The 21,488-nt window shown below is 38.8% G+C and overlaps 2 protein-coding genes across 3 annotated transcripts in view; one reads left to right on the top strand and one right to left on the bottom strand.

Annotated features, from left to right (window-relative positions):
- Positions 1 to 19,537, bottom strand: part of ELOVL4 (ELOVL fatty acid elongase 4) — a 31,369-nt gene extending 11,832 nt beyond the window's left edge. Inside the window, exon 1 of the mRNA XM_003923263.4 lies at positions 19,044 to 19,537. Coding sequence (XP_003923312.1) covers positions 19,044 to 19,143 — 100 coding nt within the window. The 5' untranslated portion in view covers positions 19,144 to 19,537. The remainder of the gene's footprint in view (positions 1 to 19,043) is intronic.
- Positions 19,538 to 19,694: 157 nt separating this feature from the next.
- Positions 19,695 to 21,488, top strand: part of TTK (TTK protein kinase) — a 104,291-nt gene continuing 102,497 nt past the window's right edge. For both annotated transcript variants that reach the window (XM_003923262.4, XM_074398024.1), the window contains exon 1: positions 19,695 to 19,811. The gene's annotated coding sequence lies outside the window, so the exon portion shown is untranslated. The remainder of the gene's footprint in view (positions 19,812 to 21,488) is intronic.

Raw genomic sequence — 21,488 nt, 5'->3', positions numbered from 1 at the left:
CATAAACAAAGAAAGGAGGATACATTTATCTGTAAGGAGATTTTAATTTCTAACATCACAGATTATTTCTCACCCTTACCACATATAGAATTTCTATTGATTTCAAAGGAAGTTCTGAGCAGCAGGTAGCAAAAAATTGGAGAAATAGGTTCAAAACTCTGCCAGAAATTGAGTAAATAAAAGTTCTCATTCTTTTTGATGTATAGTGTGATATGCTGTATCGTTCTCATTCAACAGAGAAATTTAAAGAGAGGACTACCAAAGGAGAGAGGAAAAGAGACACTAGTGAGAAGCGGAAGATCTTACAATATAAAACACTAACAGAGGCCAATAGAAGAGTAAAAAGTAAAAGAGAAATAGGAAATAACAGAGGCATTGGAGAAAGCATACAAGACCCTACCAGTAAGTAGAGTGGTGGCTGTGTTTTTTTTTTTTTTTTTTTCTTTAAGAAATGGAGTCTCATTCTATTGCCCAGGCTAGAGGGTGCAAACACAGCTCACTGCAGCCTCTACCTCCAGGGCTCAAGCGATCTATCTGCCTCAGCCTCCCGAGTTGCTGGTGTCACAAACTATGAGTAAATAAAAATGCTCTTTCTTTTTTATATATAGTGTGGTACACTGTATTGTTCTCTCATTCAACAGATAATTTTAAAGAAAGGACTACCAAAAGAGAGAAGGAAAGAGGCACTAGTAAGAAGCCATCATGACCTGTTGACGACTGAGTGAGTTCTAACACCAGCTCTGCCACTGTGCATAGGACCTTAGGAGCACAATCTATCTTCATTTCCTCCGTCTATAAAATTGGATGGGAAGTAGGTGAACTAGATTAGTGCTTCTCCAGTTTCAATGAGAAAATGAATCATTGGGTGCGGTGAGGGGGAGAGGGAGCTGGGGATGGTAAAAATGCAGATTTTGAGACAGTGAGTTTGACATGCAGCCCATTTCTTTTCCTTTTTTTTCTTTTTGAGACAGAGGCTCATTCTGCCACCTAGGCTGGAGTGAAGTAGCATGACCTCCATCCACTGCAGCCTCTGCCTCCTGAGCTCAAGCCATCCTCCCACCTCAGACTCCCAAGTAGTTGGTACTACAGGCATACGCCAACATACCCTACTAATTTTTGTACTTTTTTAAAGACGAGGGTTTGCCATGTTGCCCAGATTAGTCTCAAACTCCTAAGCTCAAGCAATCCACCCACCTTGGCCTCCCAAAGTATTAGGAGTACAGGCGTGAGCCATCATGGCTGACTTGGGCAGCCCATTTCTAAGAAGACTGTATTTTCCAGGAAGCTCTAACTGATGCTGTGCCATTATTCCATGGACCACCCCCTTTTGAGTAATAACAAATTAGATGATCGTTTAGGTTTATTTTAACTTGTGAAAATTGTTAACTTTATAAAAAATAATTACTAGAAAGAAGAATAGACTAATGGTGAGGAAAACTGGATCAAGAAAATTTTAACTGGTCAGGGGAGGCATTTTGCATGACCAGAGCACCTGCATGTGTTCCTATTTCATTACAGCACTCATCACACTGTCCAGTGACCTTCTTTTAAACTATAATCTCTCTGAAAAGAGGGACTGGGTCTTTCATTCTTTTATTGCAAGGCCTATCAAGGTACCTAAAAATGTATTTGATGAATAAGTAAAGAGTAGATAATTTTTTCACATTATTCCTCTATTCTCCATCCTTTCTGCCAAATCCAGCAGTACAGTTATTGATATTCCTGGTTTTCTCAGTGTCCAAGAACCCTTCCTACAGCTTTTCCCAGATCCTCCTCTATGTTGGCATAACTTTATCCTTAAGTTAACAACTCTTCAGCCCAGTATTTAGTGAATGTGTGCGCTTTATAAAGCTCAATGTCCTTTTACTTCATTACTTACTCTAGGGGAAAAAAGCAACACCCTCACTTTGCCCAACAATGCAAGGCATGCATTCATTCAACAACCACTTAACAAATCCGTTTTCAAACTATAAAAGGCCACATTTTACACCATATCCTTCTCAAATTAGCCCTTCTAGTTCACAGAGTCAAAGAGCTTTCAAAAATCCAACCTCCCAGGATTATCATGAAAGCTGTAATAACTGTCAACGCCAAACTCACAGAGTAACAATTCTCGAGCTTTTAATAATATTTGGGCCAGGCTCAAGCCTGTAATCCCAGCACTTTGGAAGGCCGAGGTGGGTGGATCACGAGGTCAAGAGATTGAGACCATCCTAGTCAACATGGTGAAACTCCGTCTCTACTAAAAATACAAAAAAATTAGCTGGGCATGGTAGCGTGTGCCTGTAATCCCAGCTACTCAGGAGGCTGAGGCAGGAGAATTGCCTGCACCCAGGAGGCGTAGGTTGCGGTGAGCCGAGATCGTGCCATTGCACTCCAGCCTGGGTAACAAGAGCAAAACTCCATCTCAAAAAATAATAATAATAATAATAATAATAATAATATTTGGATGAAATTCCTCCATGTCATTACATGCTATAACACTATACAAGTTATGTGTCCTTCTACATTTGCATTAATACTTCTTTTAGTGCTTCTGAGATGCAAATATTCTGTATTTCTTTCATATGTTTCCTTTTCCACTAAAAAGGGCTGTGTCACAATAGTGCAATAAAATGATATGAAAATTCACCATTACTAACATGTCCACCCAAGTTTTGAACCAAAAAAATGTTAGGGGACCAAAACAGTAAAGGAAAATCATGAACACTAATGCTTCGTGTATTTGATGTAAACATTGAATATATTAAAGTAAATTATCCATATTTTCATTAACTCAAATGTTTAAATAAATATATTAACATTTTATGGCTGAATTAAATCTTCTAATTCATTTGGACTATGTATTGAATCTAAATGTAGATTATATATATTAGAATGACAAAAGATATATTTCTATTATGTTGTCAACATCCTAATCCGAGACAGTGAACAGTGGAATTCCAGACCATGGATTCATTAGGAAAAAAGACTGAAAAACTTCTGTTAAAACCCTACCTCTCCTACCACCACTGAAGTCAAACTCTGTCACCAAATATGTTTTATGTAGCATTCTTGGGAATTTCTCTTTAGAAAGTTTTGGTGGGGTGGAGAAGTGAAACAAAAATGACAAAAACATAAATGGACTCTTGTCAACTTAACAAATTATTTTTATATTTTATACTGTTAATATCCTTATTATCATGTTTATACCTTCATGTGTTAATAAATTTGCTTTTATTTTAAGCCTATTAATTAACAATTTTAAGGCTTTCATGTTGCATGTAAACCTTTATCTAAACTAGAATCATAAAATTTTAGATTTAGAAATGATCCCTTTACCTTAAAAATAAGATTCAGAGAGGTCGAGACTTGCCACTGTAGGTAAAGCAAGAGCCTCGTGTGACGTAGCAGCTGTTCTAGGCACTACTCAATCATCATGCACTTTAATCTAAAGGAGAAAATTTCCCATCAATTTCCTTCTGAATTATAGGTACAAATCCTGTATTTTAAGACTGTTCTTTCAAGGGAAAGAAAAATAAGAGAGACTTTCCAAAAGTTCCCTCAATAGAAAGAATGACAAGAGTTACTCAAAGGAGCCAATTCTTACACTTCATTAGGTGTGCATCTGACAAACCTGGGCCAGGATCATAACTGCTTCAAAGCCATGACACAGAATTAGAGAAACAGACTAAAGACATCTAGCCTGGAAAAAAGAAAGAAGTCCTCATCAAATACTAAGAGAACTTATGAGAACTCAGATTTATTCTCTATTTTCAGAGAGAGGAGTTAGAACCAAGAGAAGCTGTAGGAAAGTAAATTTCACCTGAATTCAGAACCAGTGCATCTTTCCCTTTTGTACGTAGGAGCTCCTTTGGTAATGGGTTTCCCATCCTAGTTTTGAACAAAATTAAAGCAAACCTAAAGCCAAATATTATAGCAAATTGAGCTGAGGAGTAAAAGCCTTTATTTTGATAATGAGACTTACTAAGGCACATTACACCTTACCCCTCGCAGACCCTTAAGAGTTAAAAAATGGTTTGTAATGAAAATATTCTGAGACTGATTTATAAAGCTTATACCAAGCAGGACTGATTTGTTTAATGTGGTCAGCAGTCATACAATTTTCTCTTTATTAAAAGGCTACATAATGATTACACAACTATGTATGTTTATCAAAATTCACAAACTGTCCACTAAAAGGAGTCAACTTTATGCAAATTTTTCCTTTATAAGAAACGAGGGGTCCATCTGAAATGGGATTTCCCTTGAATACCTTCTACCAAGGTATTTTTTTTATTCTTAATCTAATTTTTATCTTAAGATCACATGGCATGGTGGAATAGACAGAACAAACTTTGAAGTCAGATACTACTTTCTGAAGCGAAGTGATTTTGGCCAGATTATTTGGTTCCTGACCATTCAATGCTCATCTAGTAGAGGAAGAGACAGACGAGTATTCAATTGTTATCCAGTGTGGTGAGTATATCAGAGGAGTGTCTTATGTACAGTGGTAGGACAGAAAAGGGGAAAAGGTGGGGTTTAAACACAGACATTTGATTTTCTTTCAGAGAAGAGGAATTTGCCAAGTAGACAGGTAAGGAGAAAAGTCTTTTTTCAGGGAGCAGAATTAGAAAGACCTACAAAGATTCCCTTAGTACAATGACAAGAGATAGGCAAATGAAAGTATCTGAATACCCTGAGAGAACTGAATGTATAAATGGCCCAAAAGCAAGAAAAAAACAATTTGGAAACTAAGCAGACCTGACGGAGATGATATATACAAATGAAGAGGGCAGGAAATGATTGGGATGATCCCTTAGGAGGTCTTACAAACTACACTAGGGATGCTGAAATATAGCATGTAGATAATGAGAGATATTTGATTGGTTTTGGCTTTTTTTTTTTTTTTTGAGGGAGGGTCTGGCTTTGTTGCCCAGGCTAGAATGCAGTGGCATGATCTCAGCTCACTGCAACCTCCACCTCCAGGGCTTAAGTGATTCTTGTGCCTCAGCCACCCAAGTAGCTGGGACTACAGGTGCACGCCACCACACCCAGCTAATTTTTGTGTTTTTTGTAGAGACGAGGTCATGCCATGTTGCCCAGGCTGGCCTCAAACTCCTAAGCTCAAGGAACCCATCTGCCTTGGCCTCCCAAAGTGCTGAGATTACAGTTGTGAGCCACCATGCCCAGCCGATTTTGGCTTTTAAAAGATCATGGTAGAGGCATTGGGGTGTCGACTAAGGGGAAGGCAATTATGTCAAGAGGCAGGAAAACCAGCTGCATCGGTGGTTCTCCATACTTGTCTACGGCTAGACTGCCCATGTAAAAGTCATGCGCTTGTTAAAATTATAGATTCCCAGGTCCTACCTCAGACCTACTGAATCAAAATCCTGCAGGTGAGACTGGGCACTATGATCTGAGCTCCCTGGGGTGATTCTGACAGGCAGGCAGACTTGGAGACCACTATAATGCAAGAGATCATGGAAACATGGGTCAGGGAGCTGGGCTGGCAATGAACAAGATAGGTAGGTATGAAGGTTTCATGGGAAGAAACTACAGCCTTTACAATTCTTATGGATGTGAAAGGAGAGAGTCAAAGAAAAGTTCAGGAGTACTCCCAGATTTCTGGGCTACCTGGCAACACAGATAGTGAGGTCATGATCCCGAAAAGAGTATAAAGGAAGAGGAGGAGATCTGGGAGAAACTGATCAGGTAAATGGTAAATATCTTGCATCTGAGCTACTTGTGGGTCAGCTAGGTGGAAGCATTCAGTAGCCTCTGGAGCTGTGGAGGGACTGCCAGGAGCATGTCGAGTGAAAAAGGAATGACTCTGAGGACAGTCAAAGATGAGTGGGTGAAATGGCAGCAAATCAGCCAGAGAGGCAGGAGAAGAGAAAACCATGTCACAGAGACCAAGAAAATTCTAAAAGGACAGGGTACGCACCACAACCTATAGCTGGAGAACCAGCCGCTATTCCTTTTTCTTTTTTAATGAGGAAATAATTACTTCCTAGGGTTAATGTGATAATTAAACGAACCAAAGTATGTGAAGGTTCCTAGCACACATGGACAACATAAAGTCACGTATTCCCTTCTGCTACAGCCTATTCTCTCCGTACTTTACATCTTCACAAACTGTGTCTCGCGTCACAGATAATCTGATCCTCTCCCCTTAAGAGACGAGTCCCTCAATGTCTTCCAGGATTTTTTCTTCTCAACCTAGCGAGTTCCATATGCTGAATATGGACTCTCAAATCAGACCTGCTAGCATCAGACTCCTCACTTACCAGCTGTATAAACCCAAGAAGTTACTTAGTTCCCCTGGCCTTATGGATGATAATAGGACTGTTGTGAGGAATAAAATAATATGTATACAGCATCTGACAGTTTCAGAGTCCAATAATTGTTGAAATTTCATTATTACTGACACTGATCTACCACTAAATCCTCCTATCTTCAAAGAGAAGAGTTAAACCAAATTAAATAAAAATTATCATGAATAATTAAACTTAGAAGAGTTTACACTGAGAAGAAAGAAAAACATTTTACGACATAGACTGAGAAGACATTTTATAATTCTGTATTTATTCAAAAGATAAAATGCATAAAAATTCTCACTAACTCTAATTTTTAAAATTATTTATAGAGAGGTTATTTTTAAAAACTCCTTTTCATGACAAAATCAACCAGATTTTAATAAAGAATAAAATGTAATCTAACAGTTTTCAAGTAATCCATGTAACTTCTATTTAATATACAAATAACTATAATTAATACTTACAACAAATTATCAGTATGCTTATTAAAGCAATTTCCTTAAAAACCTCTAATAGAACTTTTTTGTTCTGATTTCTTTTAAAGCTTTTTGTAACTCAGGATCTCCACCAGTCAGAACAAACTATCTTCCCTAGTAATCTAAACTAGTAAAGTTCTACTATAATCTACCAAAAGAAAAAGTAGTACTGAAAAACTTTTAGAACATCCAAACCCCTAAAAGAATTAAAGGAAAGGAATACAAAAATACAGTAGGAAATCATCTAAATGATGGCAAGTCACATGGAGCAGAGGCAGCTTGATACAGGGAGAGGAACAAGACTTGAATTAAAAACCTAAATTCTAGCTCTGTCATTTATTTTCTAGCCCCATGACTGTGAACCTGAAACTTGGAGCCACTATGTTCTTCTAAAGTAAAGGTGATAAATAAGATTGGCCCTTTCGATTCAGGTAAAATGAGCAGCAGTTATTCATCAATATAATATGGTTCTAGAAGACATACAAAATCCCTGTTAGGATAAAAAAATAATTAAATGCTCTATAAAATACATGCTGTCATTTGATTTCTACATTAATAATTTAAGCACATTTAAAATTCTTTTTCCATAACAGTACATAGGAGTAGACTGCAAAACAAATCAGGAATACTCCACTCCCTTGTTATTCAAAGTATAGTCCATGCACCAGCAGAAAAGCATCACCTGGAAGCTTACAAGAAATGCAAAATCTCAGGCCTCACCCCAGAACTACTAAATCAGAATCTGCATTTTAATAAGATTCCATAGTTACTTAACACATTAAAGTCTAAGAAGCACTGCTTTGGTCTAGTCAGAAATGTGAAGCCTACTTTAACATATAATTAAGTCACAAAATAAAGTTTGCTTGATTTCTTCCTAGATTCTATCTGAATAAATCAGCCACTTCCTCATCTTCTAAAACCATCCATGTGTTTAATCCACCATAAACAAAAGAAGAACACAAGGCTAACAATTGCTAAATATTGAGCAGCTTCAAGAGTATATTTAAGATACCAAGAAGTCTCTACTATATTATTCCCTAAAACTATCTATCCTTTAATTAGTTAAAACCAACAGTTGCAAATTAACTCCTTTTAAAAAAAAAATCTGACTACTAATCACCACTAACCACCACTAACATACTAAGTGATATTATTAAAAATCCATTTGCCTTTACAGATTACACAAAAAGGTTAACAATTAATATGTCACATTGTACACTGCAAGTACCCCAGGTAACTGTAGTCTTTTTCTTAAGGAAATAGTCAGTGTCTCCCTCCATTTCTTGTAAGTGTCATGAGGGCTAAGCCACAGCCCTTATTCCTTGCTATACCTCTGTAACAATGGCAGGTATATAAGAGTATTCAAACATTTGTTAAAAGAAATTTTCAATGAAAACTGTAGACAACGGTTGTCAAGAAGAGTCTGGGAAAACGCTTATCTCTAACAAAGGGAGTAAACTACATACACCTTAAATAGGCCTCCCCTAGGTTCAAATCTAAAGTGTGATGCTTAATATATTCCTCAAGCATTGTCTATCAGTGCGGTTAAAAATGGTAGAACTGGCCGGGCGCGGTGGCTCAAGCCTGTAATCCCAGCACTTTGGGAGGCTGAGGCGGGTGGATCACAAGGCCGAGAGATCGAGACCATCCTGGTCAACATGGTGAAACCCCGTCTCTACTAAAAATACAAAAAAATTAGCTGGGCATGGTGGCACGTGCCTGTAATCCCAGCTACTCAGGAGGCTGAGGCAGGAGAATTGCCTGAGCCTAGGAGGCGGAGGTTGCGGTGAGCCGAGATCACGCCATTGCACTCCAGCTTGGGTAACAAGAGCGAAACTCCGTCTCAAAAAAAAAAAACAAAAAAAAAAACGGTAGAACTAGAAGAGAAGGGCCCTTCAAATACAACTGGAAAAAATGGAGCAGGTAAGGAACAATTTGAGATACACTCTGATTTTGAAGGTGGTGGGGGAAGAACAGTATCATCAGTTTCCTGTGTAGTCAGCATGATGAGCAGTGAAAAAGAGGATGGAAGGTATGAGCTTGGAAGAGCACCTGAATAAATGGGAGGAAAGGGCAGCCTGTGAAGACTGCAGAGGTAGATAAGGCAGAGGCTGGGCTAAAAAAAAAAAAATGGCAAAGAAGTCAGAATGTGATGGGCAGACAGGAGGGAACAGAGACTTTCACCAGCTAAAGAGGGGAAAGCTGCGATGTCTCAAGGTATGAGGGAGCAGGTACCCTGAGAGCTGCTGTTCAGTGGGGTTAAAACAAGATGTTTCCTCTGACTCAGCTGCATAACAGTTACCCAAGAGCCTAAAAGAATGGAGGGCAGAGTTAAAAGCAGAGGAAAAAGAATTTTCATTGCAAGTCTGCCTGAATAGAGATCATAATAATGGTAGAAAGTGAGAGAAATTATTAAATGTCCTATAGCAGGCAGAAAACAAGAACAGATTTAGAAGCCGTAAAGGAAAAATAAAAAGTAACACAGATGAGAGAATCAACGTGTGGTTCAAGCTGAAGGCTGGTTGCCCTGGAATTTAATTTGACAGGGTTAGTATTAGATGAATCAGGCTCAGGGAAAGTCAGTTTACTCACCTGGAAAATGGGAATAATAGCACCTAGCCCAATGGAATATGAGGACTAAGTGTGGTAACACATATAAAACACTGGACACAATGCCTGACACTTAGTTAGCATCCAATAAATGTTCACTATTATTACAGGCAATAAAATGGTATTTATTGAATAAATAAGTAGGCTATGCTGTATTATAAACAGGTCAGTGTTGGAAAGGAGAAAGAACCTGATTCTATTTCAGTTCTGTTACTTTGTAGCTATATAGCTTTGAGTCTATTTCTTCATCTATAAATGGTTAAATAATATCTAACTCATAGAGAGGATCTGAAGATTAAACATAAGGTGTATAAAATGCAGCGCTACAGCATCTTAAAATAGTCGTATACTCAATGCTCAATAAATGGTAGTGAGTTTCATCACGTGCAGATGGTATCTGGCTTCGAACTCCTGACCTCAAATGATCTGCCTGCCTTGACCTCCCAAAGTGCTGGGATTACAGGCATGAGCCACCGCGCCTGAGTGCAGATGATATCTGAATTAATGGCTTCAGAAAATGGCCTATTCATAGAAGCCAGTTCATAAAGGAAAAGGAGACAATTCCAAGGGTGAAAATATATCTCGAGAGAGAGCTGAAGAATGCTGCCTTGGATTCTGGAAGCCAAGATTAGAATACAAGTAAGTAGTTTCCTTCTTTCCCTGTTTCCCAATTTTGCTTGGCTTATCAGAAAAAGTAGTCATAAAACTTAATCTGGAAGTTCCAAGTCCAACCATTCACCCAGTGCTGCCAATGATCTCAAAGCTTTAAGAAAATTGAAATGGTGTTTTCCTTTAGTAAGAAAGATTGGAAATACCATTAGAGTGTGTGAGTATGTGAATTCATGGGAACTTTAGCCAAAATCTTCCCTTGTCTCTAACAGTTCTATAAGTTGAATAGCCACTGCATAAAATACTGTTAGTCCTGAATGAACTTCATTATTCTTTCACTAACAATAGTTTCTAGCTCTTGTATTATGTGATTTGGCAAATACTTTCATAATTCACCTTGAATACACTTTTTAAAAAACAATCCTATACCATCATATGGAAGTTAACTATCTTCTCAGGCTAAATATCACTTTTTGTATTCTATATATATTCACATATTTGTGTATGTATATAGTATATGAATAAATATCACATTGTAGTTTAATCTCATAACTTTGAATATTTAGATGTCTTTTTTTTAGATGATCTCTGGTAATATTAAGACTGTGTTCAGATTTAGTATTCTATCTACTGTACTTTGTAGGTAACAGTAAAAGAAAAGGTAAAAGAAAAGAGAAACACAAATTGGAAGCCTGATTCTTTCTTGCTTGGCTAGAGTGATGGGAAGACAAGAGCACTGGGCTAGGGACAAAACAACCTGTGTTCACTCATTTCTGCTATAGTGACCACCTGCAAAAGTTACTTCTGTAAATCTCGAGGACTTCTAAATATATAGAAAAATTGACTTCAAGGCCTATCCTCCAGAGTTATTGAGAAGTTCTTAGTAAAACTATAGAGCAAAATACAAAGCTGAAGTTTCCTTCCTCGCTATTGGCTACTTTTTAGCCACTTGGATTTTTTTTTTTAAGCCAACAGCTACATAGTCTCCTTAAAAAGTCATTTTACTTTAAACTGAAAAAGAAAGAATTGACTGCTTTACCATTCAGCACTGAAGATATCGTTTCTACAAGGGCTATTTAAAAATTTTTTTAATATATGAAACTCTTACATTGTAAAAAAGCATGTAACATAAAATATACCAGCTTAATCATTTTTAAATGCACAGTCCAGGAGCATTAAGTATATTCACATTGTTGTGAATCTCTGGAACTTTTCTATCTTGAAAAACTGAAATTCTATACCCATTAAACAAGTCTTCAGTTTTCCTTCTCCCCAGGCCCTAGCAAACACCTTTCTACTTTCAGTTTCTATTAATTTGACTACATTATTTATTATTTATTTACATTTTATTTATTTATTTATTTGGCCAGGATCTTACTCTGTCACCCAGGCTGGAGTGCAGTGGCACAATCATGGTTCACTGAAGCCTTGACCTCCTAGGCTCAAGTGATTCTCCTCCCTCAGCCTAGAGGCACATGGCACCGTGCCTGTTTAATTTTTAATATTTTTTTGTTGCCCATGTTGGTCTCAAACTCCTGGGCTCAAGTGACCCTTGAGCCTCTGCCTCCCAAAGGGCTAGGATTATAGGCATGAGCCACTGGAACTAGCCTGAATTTGACTACTTTGGAGTGCCCATATAAGTGCAACCATAATGCCACATACATAATTATCTTTCTGTGACTTAGCATAATGTCCTCAAGGTTCATCTATGTTGTAGCATATGTTGAAATTTCTTTCCTTTTTAAGGCTGAATAATATTCCACTGTATGTATATACCACATTGTGTTTATCCATTTATCCATCAGTGGATGTCTGGATTGTTTCCATCTCCTAAGTACTATAAATAATGCTGCTATATACATGAGTGTGAAAAAAATATATAAAATTAGTTAACACACATCTGTGCTTAAGTTTCTGTTTGAAAATGAATAAAAATGAAAATAGAAAAGCTTGCTTCTTGGAATTCTGCAGTTCAAAAATCACAAATGGTTTTACGTGATTATACCTGACAGTGAGTAACTGATTACCTCAATGGATTAATACATTTGTCTTTCAAATTCCAAAATTTTTATTCTAATGCAATATAATCATAAAACATCATACTAAGGTATTTGTTTACAAATGATGATATTTCAGGAAGAAAAATATATGGCAAAAGATTTCAAAAATTTGTATTTTCATTAGTCAAAAAGCATACTTATATCAAAACCATTTAGTTTCTTTTGTTTTCTCTTCTGTAAGACCTACATTTTTTTATCAGTTTTATAAAAATCTTAAGTCATACTTTCAAATGTAAGTAAAAAATGCTCATACATAAACTGTCTATAATAGAAAATAATTTGTAATGTTGTAGGTAAAAATTTCACATTTTCTATCGGAAAAATAGGAAGACTGAGTTTAGACTGATATCCAGGCCATTGTTTTAGGAGATGTTATAAGGAGTCAATAAAGTAAGCCTCAAAGGTTATGTAGTTCAACCTTCTCATGGTACAGATAGAAGAGATCCAGAGTCATGAACAACTTGCCTGAAACGACATAATATGCCATCCTCAAAACCCGAGTATCACAAAATAAATGTAATATAAAATTGAGATAATTTTATTCTTTAATTCCATTGCTACTGTTTTTGATAAAATAGTTGGCCCTTGGTTATTCAAGGAATCTAGATAATTAAATAGGTATTGTGTTACAGCAACAAAAACAGTGCTATTTCAAAACAGATGCTTAAATATATGTATACTTTTGTTTCTCTATTCCTCTATTTCTTATAAAGCAGATTTTTAAAGAGTAAAAAAGGACAAAATATTAATCCGTTATTTATACTATTTAGGCAGTGTTGAAACAGTTTTGCTGGGAAAGATTTTATTTACTAAATAAAATAAGGTTTCTGAATCCATTCAAGATAAATGTATACTTGAAATTGCTTTACCTATTCCAAGAAAGTGACATTTATATCCAGACTTTTATAGATTACCTAATTTAACCCTCTTAATTTACAGATGAACAATGCTGAAAATAGAGAAAGCAAAGAATCTTGTCCAAACTCTCACAACAAATCAGCAGCAGACCAGGACTAAAGTCTGGGTCATCTAAATCCCAATTCAGAATTCTTCCCATTCACTATACTGCACTGCCCTCTTCACTTCCACACATGGCAATGATTCTGCATAGACAATGAAGAGAAGAGAACAATTATATCTGATTTTATGTCTCTTAAAATCCTCATTTTATATCTGTTTTGTGCTACTAAATGACTATTGGTCTGATTTATTCATTAAATTTAGTTAACATCAAGGGAATTAATGATCAACTGATAAAAAAGATCATTCTTCTTAAAAAAAAAAAAAAAAAAAAAACTCTGTGGCTGTGTACAGTGGCTCATGCCTGTAATCCCAGCACTTTGGGAGGTTGAGGTGGGCGGATCACATGACACGAGTTTAAGAGCAGTCAGGGCAACATAGCAAAACCCCTTCTCTATTAAAAACAAAAACAAAAACCTTCTGTAATTTAGTGTGGTCTAAAACCTTATTTGTGTTTTGCAACCACAATATATTATGATTCAAAATTATGCTAGATTAAGATGGTCATCTCTTCATACATATCAAATCAAAAAATATGTGTGATAATCTCTGGTGTTGGAGAGAAAAATACAAAGAAGTGAAGTGGTAAATAATAACTAAAGTGTAAACAGTTCAAGAGTAGGGTCATAGAAGGAATGGCACAGGATATATGTGAGTAATTATTAAAGACAATGAGCTCCTGTGAGACAACAACTTGCTCCAGGGTACCATGAACAAGAAAGGTTTTGCAAAGGAGGCCTATTGTACTGGGGTTTCTGGTAAAAGGTATCTGGAGAAAAAAACAGGGAAAAGTTAGTAAAGGCAAGGGGAATAGCGGGATGAGAAACATAAAGGTGGACATGTATATGTTTTACTCAAGGGTCAGTGAGTTATTCCAGTTGGCTAGGGCTACAGGTCTTTGGGCAGGGGAATACTTACCGATCAAGCTAGAAAGCCAGCCAATATGGACCTTAGCTTTAAAAGGCCATGTGTTTCCTCTCCTCTCCTTACTGAAATACAAACCCATATGATTTTAAAATATATATTCTAATGGAAAATAAAACAATAGCATGTTTGTTAGTTAATAGGCAAAATGCCCTAATAGTTAAGAGAGAAAAAAAAGCCACTTAAAGTGAAAAAAGTTAGACTCTCTTACATTACTAATTTCTCTGTGCCTAATTCAGAATAAGTGGCTCAATAAATGAAAAATAATTATGTTAATAACGTTAAATCATTTACAGATGACATTATCCACAGGGCTTGAGGAAAAAAAATATGAAAACAAATTGAACTTTAAAGGATGCCCAAGTGTTCTATGGCTTTTAAGATTACAGAAGTGCCATCCGATGTAATTATCTGTATAACTCTTAAAACTTTGTCTTCCTAAGTCAAAAAGTCTAAGTTAAAACAGTTAAAAATGTGTCCTGACAACAGTTTTAGGATCTGCATTGTTCACCCTCCTGAAATTCCATCTGCAATAGGATGTTTTACTGCATGCTTCATTGGGGAACAGATAAGAGCATTAGCCATTAAAGCCTAGCAGTCTGCTACCAAAAATCAGACTGTGGTGAAGGAAAAGAATGCAAACTAAACCAAAAACAAAAAACCCTAAAATGGCATGGACCTCCCAGAGGCTTCAGGGAGCTTATGAGTAAATGATAATTAGGACCTCACTGAAAACAGTGACCAACAGAGATCCCATGTTAGGAGCTGGTGATGTTTTATAATTTTTTTTTAATTAGCTGCCTACAACTTGGAGAAAACTGCATTACCAGGCTAAGCCAAACAAAGAAAATCTATTTTAGGTAATAGCATAGTTGAAAAATTAAACAATAACTGTGACAAATAATAAAACTAATGTAGGCACACTGTACAATATTTAAAATACATGCTCCTCTGGGGCCTAGCAATCCCTAAGACAAACCTGCTTTTACTTCAGCTCATTTGAGCTGAGTTAAACATCCCCTCCCACTAGCCCCCAGTTTCATCAAACCTGGAGGACTTACTGGCCTGGCCCTTAAGCACCTTCCCAGTTTCCATGGCTTTCAGTCAAGGTGTTCCCCTTGTCTTTGACACTTCTTGCCCTAGTTTCCCTCTCTCAAATACTCTGACAGTACTTACATCAACTCCTCATTCAAGGGCAGAGGAAAGCAAACTGTGGTGAAACAGCTACAATATTCTAAAAACAGCCTGTACATTCATTCCTTTTACGTAGGAGAAGTAGAGATCAGAAGAGTAGGGAAGGACTTTTCTAACCTTCCCTAGACCCCAGCTAGACCTGAGCCTGGCAGATCACACATTGCCTCCAGACCGTGATACCAAGGAAAGGGCAATGACAGTGACCCCCTTCACTCTGCAAGCTACATGAGGGCAGTGACCAAGTGTCCTCCTTCCCTATCCAGGGCATTGTACTGTGCCTATACATGGCAAGTAAATACAGAAAGAATGAATGATATCATAAGCCTGGTTTTCACATTTTGTCATCATTCTACAGTTCTCCTCCCTCTTCTGGTATCACTCATCACTTCTCCTTTCTGACACCTGCAAAGTGAATTCAAGAACCCAGCAAGGCTGCCCTCCTATGTTCTAACTGCAACTACCAAACAGACAATTTTTCTAAACAAAATGTGGGGTACTGTACGTGAAAAGAGGGCCAACGCCAACCATTACCACACCCAACCAACAACAGCTCCCATACCCTGTGGACAACAGCTATTTAGAAACAAACTGTCAAAAGATACATAGTCTCACAGGAGATACCTGGCTTTACTGTAAGCATCCTACTAACTCTCTGGAGTGTTTATACACTAAATGTCAGGTATGCAAAAAGCTATCAAACGTGTTAAAAGCATGAATAAATGAATAATGCGGATTGGGGAATATTTAGATTCATCCGTTTAAAAAATGTATATACAACTTTACATACTTTGAGCCTAGGACTCCAATCCTAATAATTTGAATGTACTCATGAAGTGAGAATATAGAAGAAAAAAAACTAACATGATGACACTGGAATACCTACTCTAATACTAACAACTGGTATAAAGTCCTACACCAGCCTATACTTTAATATACATCAACGCTAACTCCTCATTCAAAATGTCTAAAAATATAGGGAAAAATTATTTTTGTTTTTCTAAAAGTATACCTTTTTCAAATTCTCAATTCCAATGCACAAAGTGTTAATACTATAGTAAAAGTAACATTTTTGGTATCAACATATTATGGACCATATTCTGTATTTGCTACATATGTGCCTTTGAAAGGCCCAATTTTCAGATATTGCCTTGGATATGTTTGAATATTTACAGCACCATTTGATATAACAGCACAAAATGACATTTTTCCAGAAACTGTTTGCCCTAGGGCAGAAATATCTTGGACTGTAAATATACTCTACAAATCTGTAACTATTCCTGTGTGACAGTACAAAGTATAGTTTATTTGTACTTAGGTAGAAACCTCAATGGACAAAAATATTTAAAGAATTCATAAAAGACAATGAAAGCAGCAGTAACTACCGCACTAGGAATGACAGCAGCCAAAGGCAAGGAGCCTATCTCATTTCTTGCTCTCCCTCAATCATTTGCGTCCTTTTACCAAACTCATCACTATTTCTTAAGATCATCTTTCTTTCCCGCCCATTTTTGTTTCCCCTTCTTTCCAAACATTTGACTCACCAACTTTTGTTTAACCTCATCTGATAAGCTACTTTTCTACTTTGATATCCCCCACCCAGATTTTCATCAAATTATACCGAGAGGTGGAATCAGGGCAGAGTGAATGAGTCTCCCCAAAAAAAGGAACATGAGGAGCATAGAATGAGGGAGAGTAAAAGTAAATGGGACGCCACAGACTTCAGATCTATTCAGCCCGAACCTGAAAAATACTTCTTACACAGCAGTACAGCAGAACAGACTATATCCACTAAGCCTCTCTGTTGGTTAAGAAATACCATCTGCCTACATAAGGTAGCTCATTACAGAAAGCAAGGAAGCAGTCTCAGGTTTCGTAAGTGGATAGTCAAAGCATAGGCAAATACCTTCCTCGGGCCTGCTAGTGAGAGGTCACTTGTGTTCCAGGGCTACTCTCACTTCTCAGGTTTGGTCTACAATATTATATTATTTTAGATGCCCTTCAAGCCTAGTAGCAAGCTTTCATATGTGGCAACTGCACAAAATTTCCTGTTTCATTTGTTGTTGTTGTTATTTTTTATACAAACATCATTAGGAAGAAATTCACCATCACAGAAAGGTGTATTCTACCTTTGCTCTCAATTTTTCCTTCTGAGACTCAAGAGATGGTAAAGCTCCAGGATAGGATAGGAATGAGAGGACTGAGAACTCCCGGGTGTGGCTCTGGCTATATGGAGATTGGAGGATCTCGACAGTGTCTAACTCCAAGGTATGCGAAGTACAATTATCTGCTAAAGAACTTGTCTGATGTTCAGCTCTATACAATTGTGTAATGGGAAGCCCTGATGCAATATTTAAATAACTTAAATCACAGAGATGAAGGGAAGGGCACATCTTTCCCAGGTTTTGCAGGTACATTGCAACGTCAGTGTAACAGCACATAGAAAAAAAAAAAAAAAAAACTTGAAGAAATACTCCATTTGAAACTGCCTTTTAACCATTTTCAGCTGTAATGGCTTATTTAATAGCTTATTTCCCAGCGTCAAAGTTGAGATCTTCTGAAAAAGAACATACTTTTCTCAAAAAGTGAACGCACTATTAATGTCAAAGAATCATTTTGTCTCACACGAAAAACATTCCAGCAAACGTTTTTCCCACAACATAAGCCCCATTTATCGGACTGTATTCATGCTGTAACCACTATCTAATTTACTCTAACAACAATAAACACAAAAGCTACAGGAATACATTTTCATTTCGAAGTAGGGACGGCAGAGTCACAAGGCAGAATGTTAATATCCTTCACTGCTGGGATGCAGTGTGATACTGCAAAAGGACTAGAAAAATTCACTTCGTAAAATCATTTCTGAAATCCTTTAAACCTTATTTTGGATTTCAAAACCTTTTAAATGCTTTAAAATCAAAAGCAGCGAAGTAAATGAAGAAATAAATAGTAAAATGTAAAAATATCATAATATCACAATTGGGTGCTAAGAAAGCTGCATAAATCAACCAATTGACAGCCCTGCCAAATTAACTGCAAGAGCTAAAGGAAAAGTTTGCCGATTTAAGAACTGTATGTATGTAGGCATCTGGGACAACCTCTAGGTGTTGCTGTAGAGACCCCCTTCCTAAAGACTGATTTCTTCCCTGGTGTTTTAGCCTCCCCCTCCCCCTGACTGCACTGCAGTGCGCAAAGCCATTATAGACAATCATTTCAAACATACTTGCTGTTGAAAATGCCTCGCAAACTAACATTTTTCAAGGTTCAAGGAGCCAAACAATGCTATTTTATTTTTCAGTTCAAATTATACTACAGATGAAGAATTTAGATAGAAAAGATTAGCAGGGTTGTGTCAAAGCAACCAGGAGGCTGAAGAAGCAAAAGGACAGCTGCCCTAAAGCATCCCCATCGACCCACCGACCCACCCCACCTCCTCCCTAGCCCGGTCTCCATACAAAAGAGGACTACATGTTAAAAGGAATCCTCTGCACGGGAAAGAACTGTGAGGCGAGCTCGAGGGATGGGGAGCATAGGGTGGGGCGGCTCCTGCGAGGAGCTCTCGGCTGTACAGGCTCCATCTGATGTGTCAGCTCCCGCATCCGAGAGCTGAAGAGAGATGGAGGGAGCTCAGAGGAAAACCTGCGAGTGTCGGGGGGAGGGGAGGCCTTAACGTTCGGATCAGATTAACCAGCGCTCCACCGCGATGCCCGCGCCGGCCCCTCCGCTGATCCGCAGCTTCCGAAAACCGCAGGGCAAGGGGGCCTCCGGGTCCGGGCCCGGGAGCTCCAAGAGCAGGGGACCGGGGACCCCCGAGGAGGACCGAGCGAGGACGGGGAAGTCAGCGGCTTTACCTGCGATGGACCAGGTCCAGCGGTAGAACTCCACCGTGTCGTTGAGCGCCGTGGACACCACGTTCAGGACACTACCCGGCTCCGAGTCCAGGAGCCCCATCGCGGCGATAAGCGGGGGCTGGCAGCAGGAGAAAGCGGAGACCCCGCAGGAGGGCTGACCTCGGAGGCGGCGCCGGCCGACGGGGCGTGTGGCGGCCGGGGACCCCTAAACGGCTGCGGCCCGGCTGCGTCTTCTCCTCCTGCTCCGGGCGCCGCGGCGGCTGGGATGCGGCAGCAGCGGCACAGACGAGTGGGGCCGAGAGGGAGGCAATGTCAAGGTTCCTGGGAGAAAGAGGAGGAGGTGGAGGAGCCCCAGCCGCCAGCGCCTTGCGCTGCACCCGTCTGCCGCCTCGCGCTGCAGCCGCTCCAATCTTCTCCGCTGGCGTCACGTGGCAGCGCGCGGGGGCGGGGGGCCGGCCGCCCCTCCTCCCTCCCGAGCGCGGGGACTCGCGAGCGCAAGGATGCTGCGCTCGGGGGCGCGACGCGAGCCGGGATCGCGCAGGCGCGCGCGCGCCCCCACCCGCCTCCGGTCGCGCGAGAGCGGGACACCTGCGACGCTCCCTGCCCCCTCCCCGCGCGGGTCTCCCCATCCGCCTTCCCCGCCCCTCTTCCGGGCTAGCGCCCCTGCGGAGGAGTTCACCGCCTCCCCACGGGTGACTCTGCATCCGTCCGGGATACGTCCCGGGAAACAGGGCGCGGGAAGAATGGATGTTTTGTGGCAAAGATGAGGTAGGCGTGGTGCTTTGGTCCTTACCTGACACTCACCTCGATTTCACTTGTGTTCCTGTTTCCTTGACCTCCACCAGCACATGCCTGTCACCATGACAAGGGAAGGGCACGTGTTATCCGTCTGCAGAAGTAAAAGGTGTTTCTCTTCCATGTTTCAGCGATGGAGAATAGACTTTGGGGTCTACCCAGAACAAATTAACGTGTAATTGAATGAATGCTTGAACGTGTTCTGTAGACTTATACATGGAATGAGCATGTGCTAAATCAGGCCATTAGCAGTTCAGAAAAGAGGGAGAACCGAGAGGGGCTTACAGGTGAAGTCTGCTTGAACCGAAAGAAGTTGAAGTGAATCTAAAAAAGATAATCGCTCAAGACAGAAAGGACAATTTAGTGGAGAGAGGAAAACAAAGTAATTTTCGTTTCTTTTGAAAAATTGTTTAGATAAGGTGTAGGAGAGCCTACCCTTGAAAACAAAAATACACTACTTACAATTCATAATTTGATGGTTTCTCACATAAAACAAGATTTTTTTAGAATAGTTCAATAACCCTTTCATCTAATTGTTATTTAAATGTGTCACCTACTTGTTTAACCTTTTCTCCACTTGCTCATCTTGGCTGCCACATTTTAAAGACCACTGAGTCAAGTGTCTTATTGTTATTGCCCTTTCACACTGTTAATGTGGATACTATCTTTTATCATATTGAAACGATCTGTTTCCTAATTGACCCAGTTATGTATTGTCTGTATTTTATATTGGAAGCTACCTAGATGATAAGAATTATTTTTGGTTGCTTGACGAGTACCTAACCCAGTGCTGTAAATAGTAATTAATACATATTTATGATGACAAAAATATAACATTTGTCTTTCAGAGAATAAGGATTATTGTGAGTGGCAGAAACTTTATTGCAGAACTAAAGCAACCACAGACTTCTTTAAATGCCCTATTCTTGAAATTAACGAAGTAAAATGTAATTTATTAATTTGTCAAATATATTTGCAAAACTAAAGTTTTCTGGACTGGAGTGACAGTGTCTCAAGTTTCAATTCTAAATTATTTGTAACGGGTTGTAGTAGCTATTAAAAAAAAGAAATCCAGTCAAGTCTCTTCATTTAGGGAGTGGATAAATATCAATTCATTTACAGTGATGATCTAGCAAAGTTCTGATTAGTTCGAGCTTCACCTAAAAATTTGATTCCTATTTCTATATTGTGGAATCCTGAATTGTTTAGGGAGAACAGATTCCTACCCATACCTCCATTCACACATGCAAAACCACAGCATATTATTATTTAATACCAGGTGAAATTGTTAAAACAGCTTCAGGCATTTCCCTGGTCTTTCTTCTATAGTGGAGCCTATTTTAAGTCCTTATTCACTAGGGGGCGCCAGTCACGTATTAGAAAATAATAGATGAAATAGCCTTCAGCTGGGAATGGCGGTTACACAGCTATCACTGTGTCCATACTCTCCCTGTAAAATGTAAATGTTTATTTACATTTATGAACTGTCTAAACATACACCAAGAATCAGAGCATAAAACGTACCCAATTTGGAACCCTATTACCTGGCACGAATAAGTGGTTTGTAAATACCAGTGACTGCCCAGAACCAAAGCCTACCTAATTTAGTTGTAGAAAGGGAAGGAAACCTGCATGTCTTCATGTCTGCCA

This window comes from Saimiri boliviensis, chromosome 4, assembly GCF_048565385.1.
Source record: "Saimiri boliviensis isolate mSaiBol1 chromosome 4, mSaiBol1.pri, whole genome shotgun sequence".
Lineage (NCBI taxonomy): Eukaryota > Metazoa > Chordata > Mammalia > Primates > Cebidae > Saimiri > Saimiri boliviensis.
The sequence above is the reverse complement of the archived record's forward strand: the minus strand, read 5'-3'. Positions and strand labels throughout refer to the sequence as shown.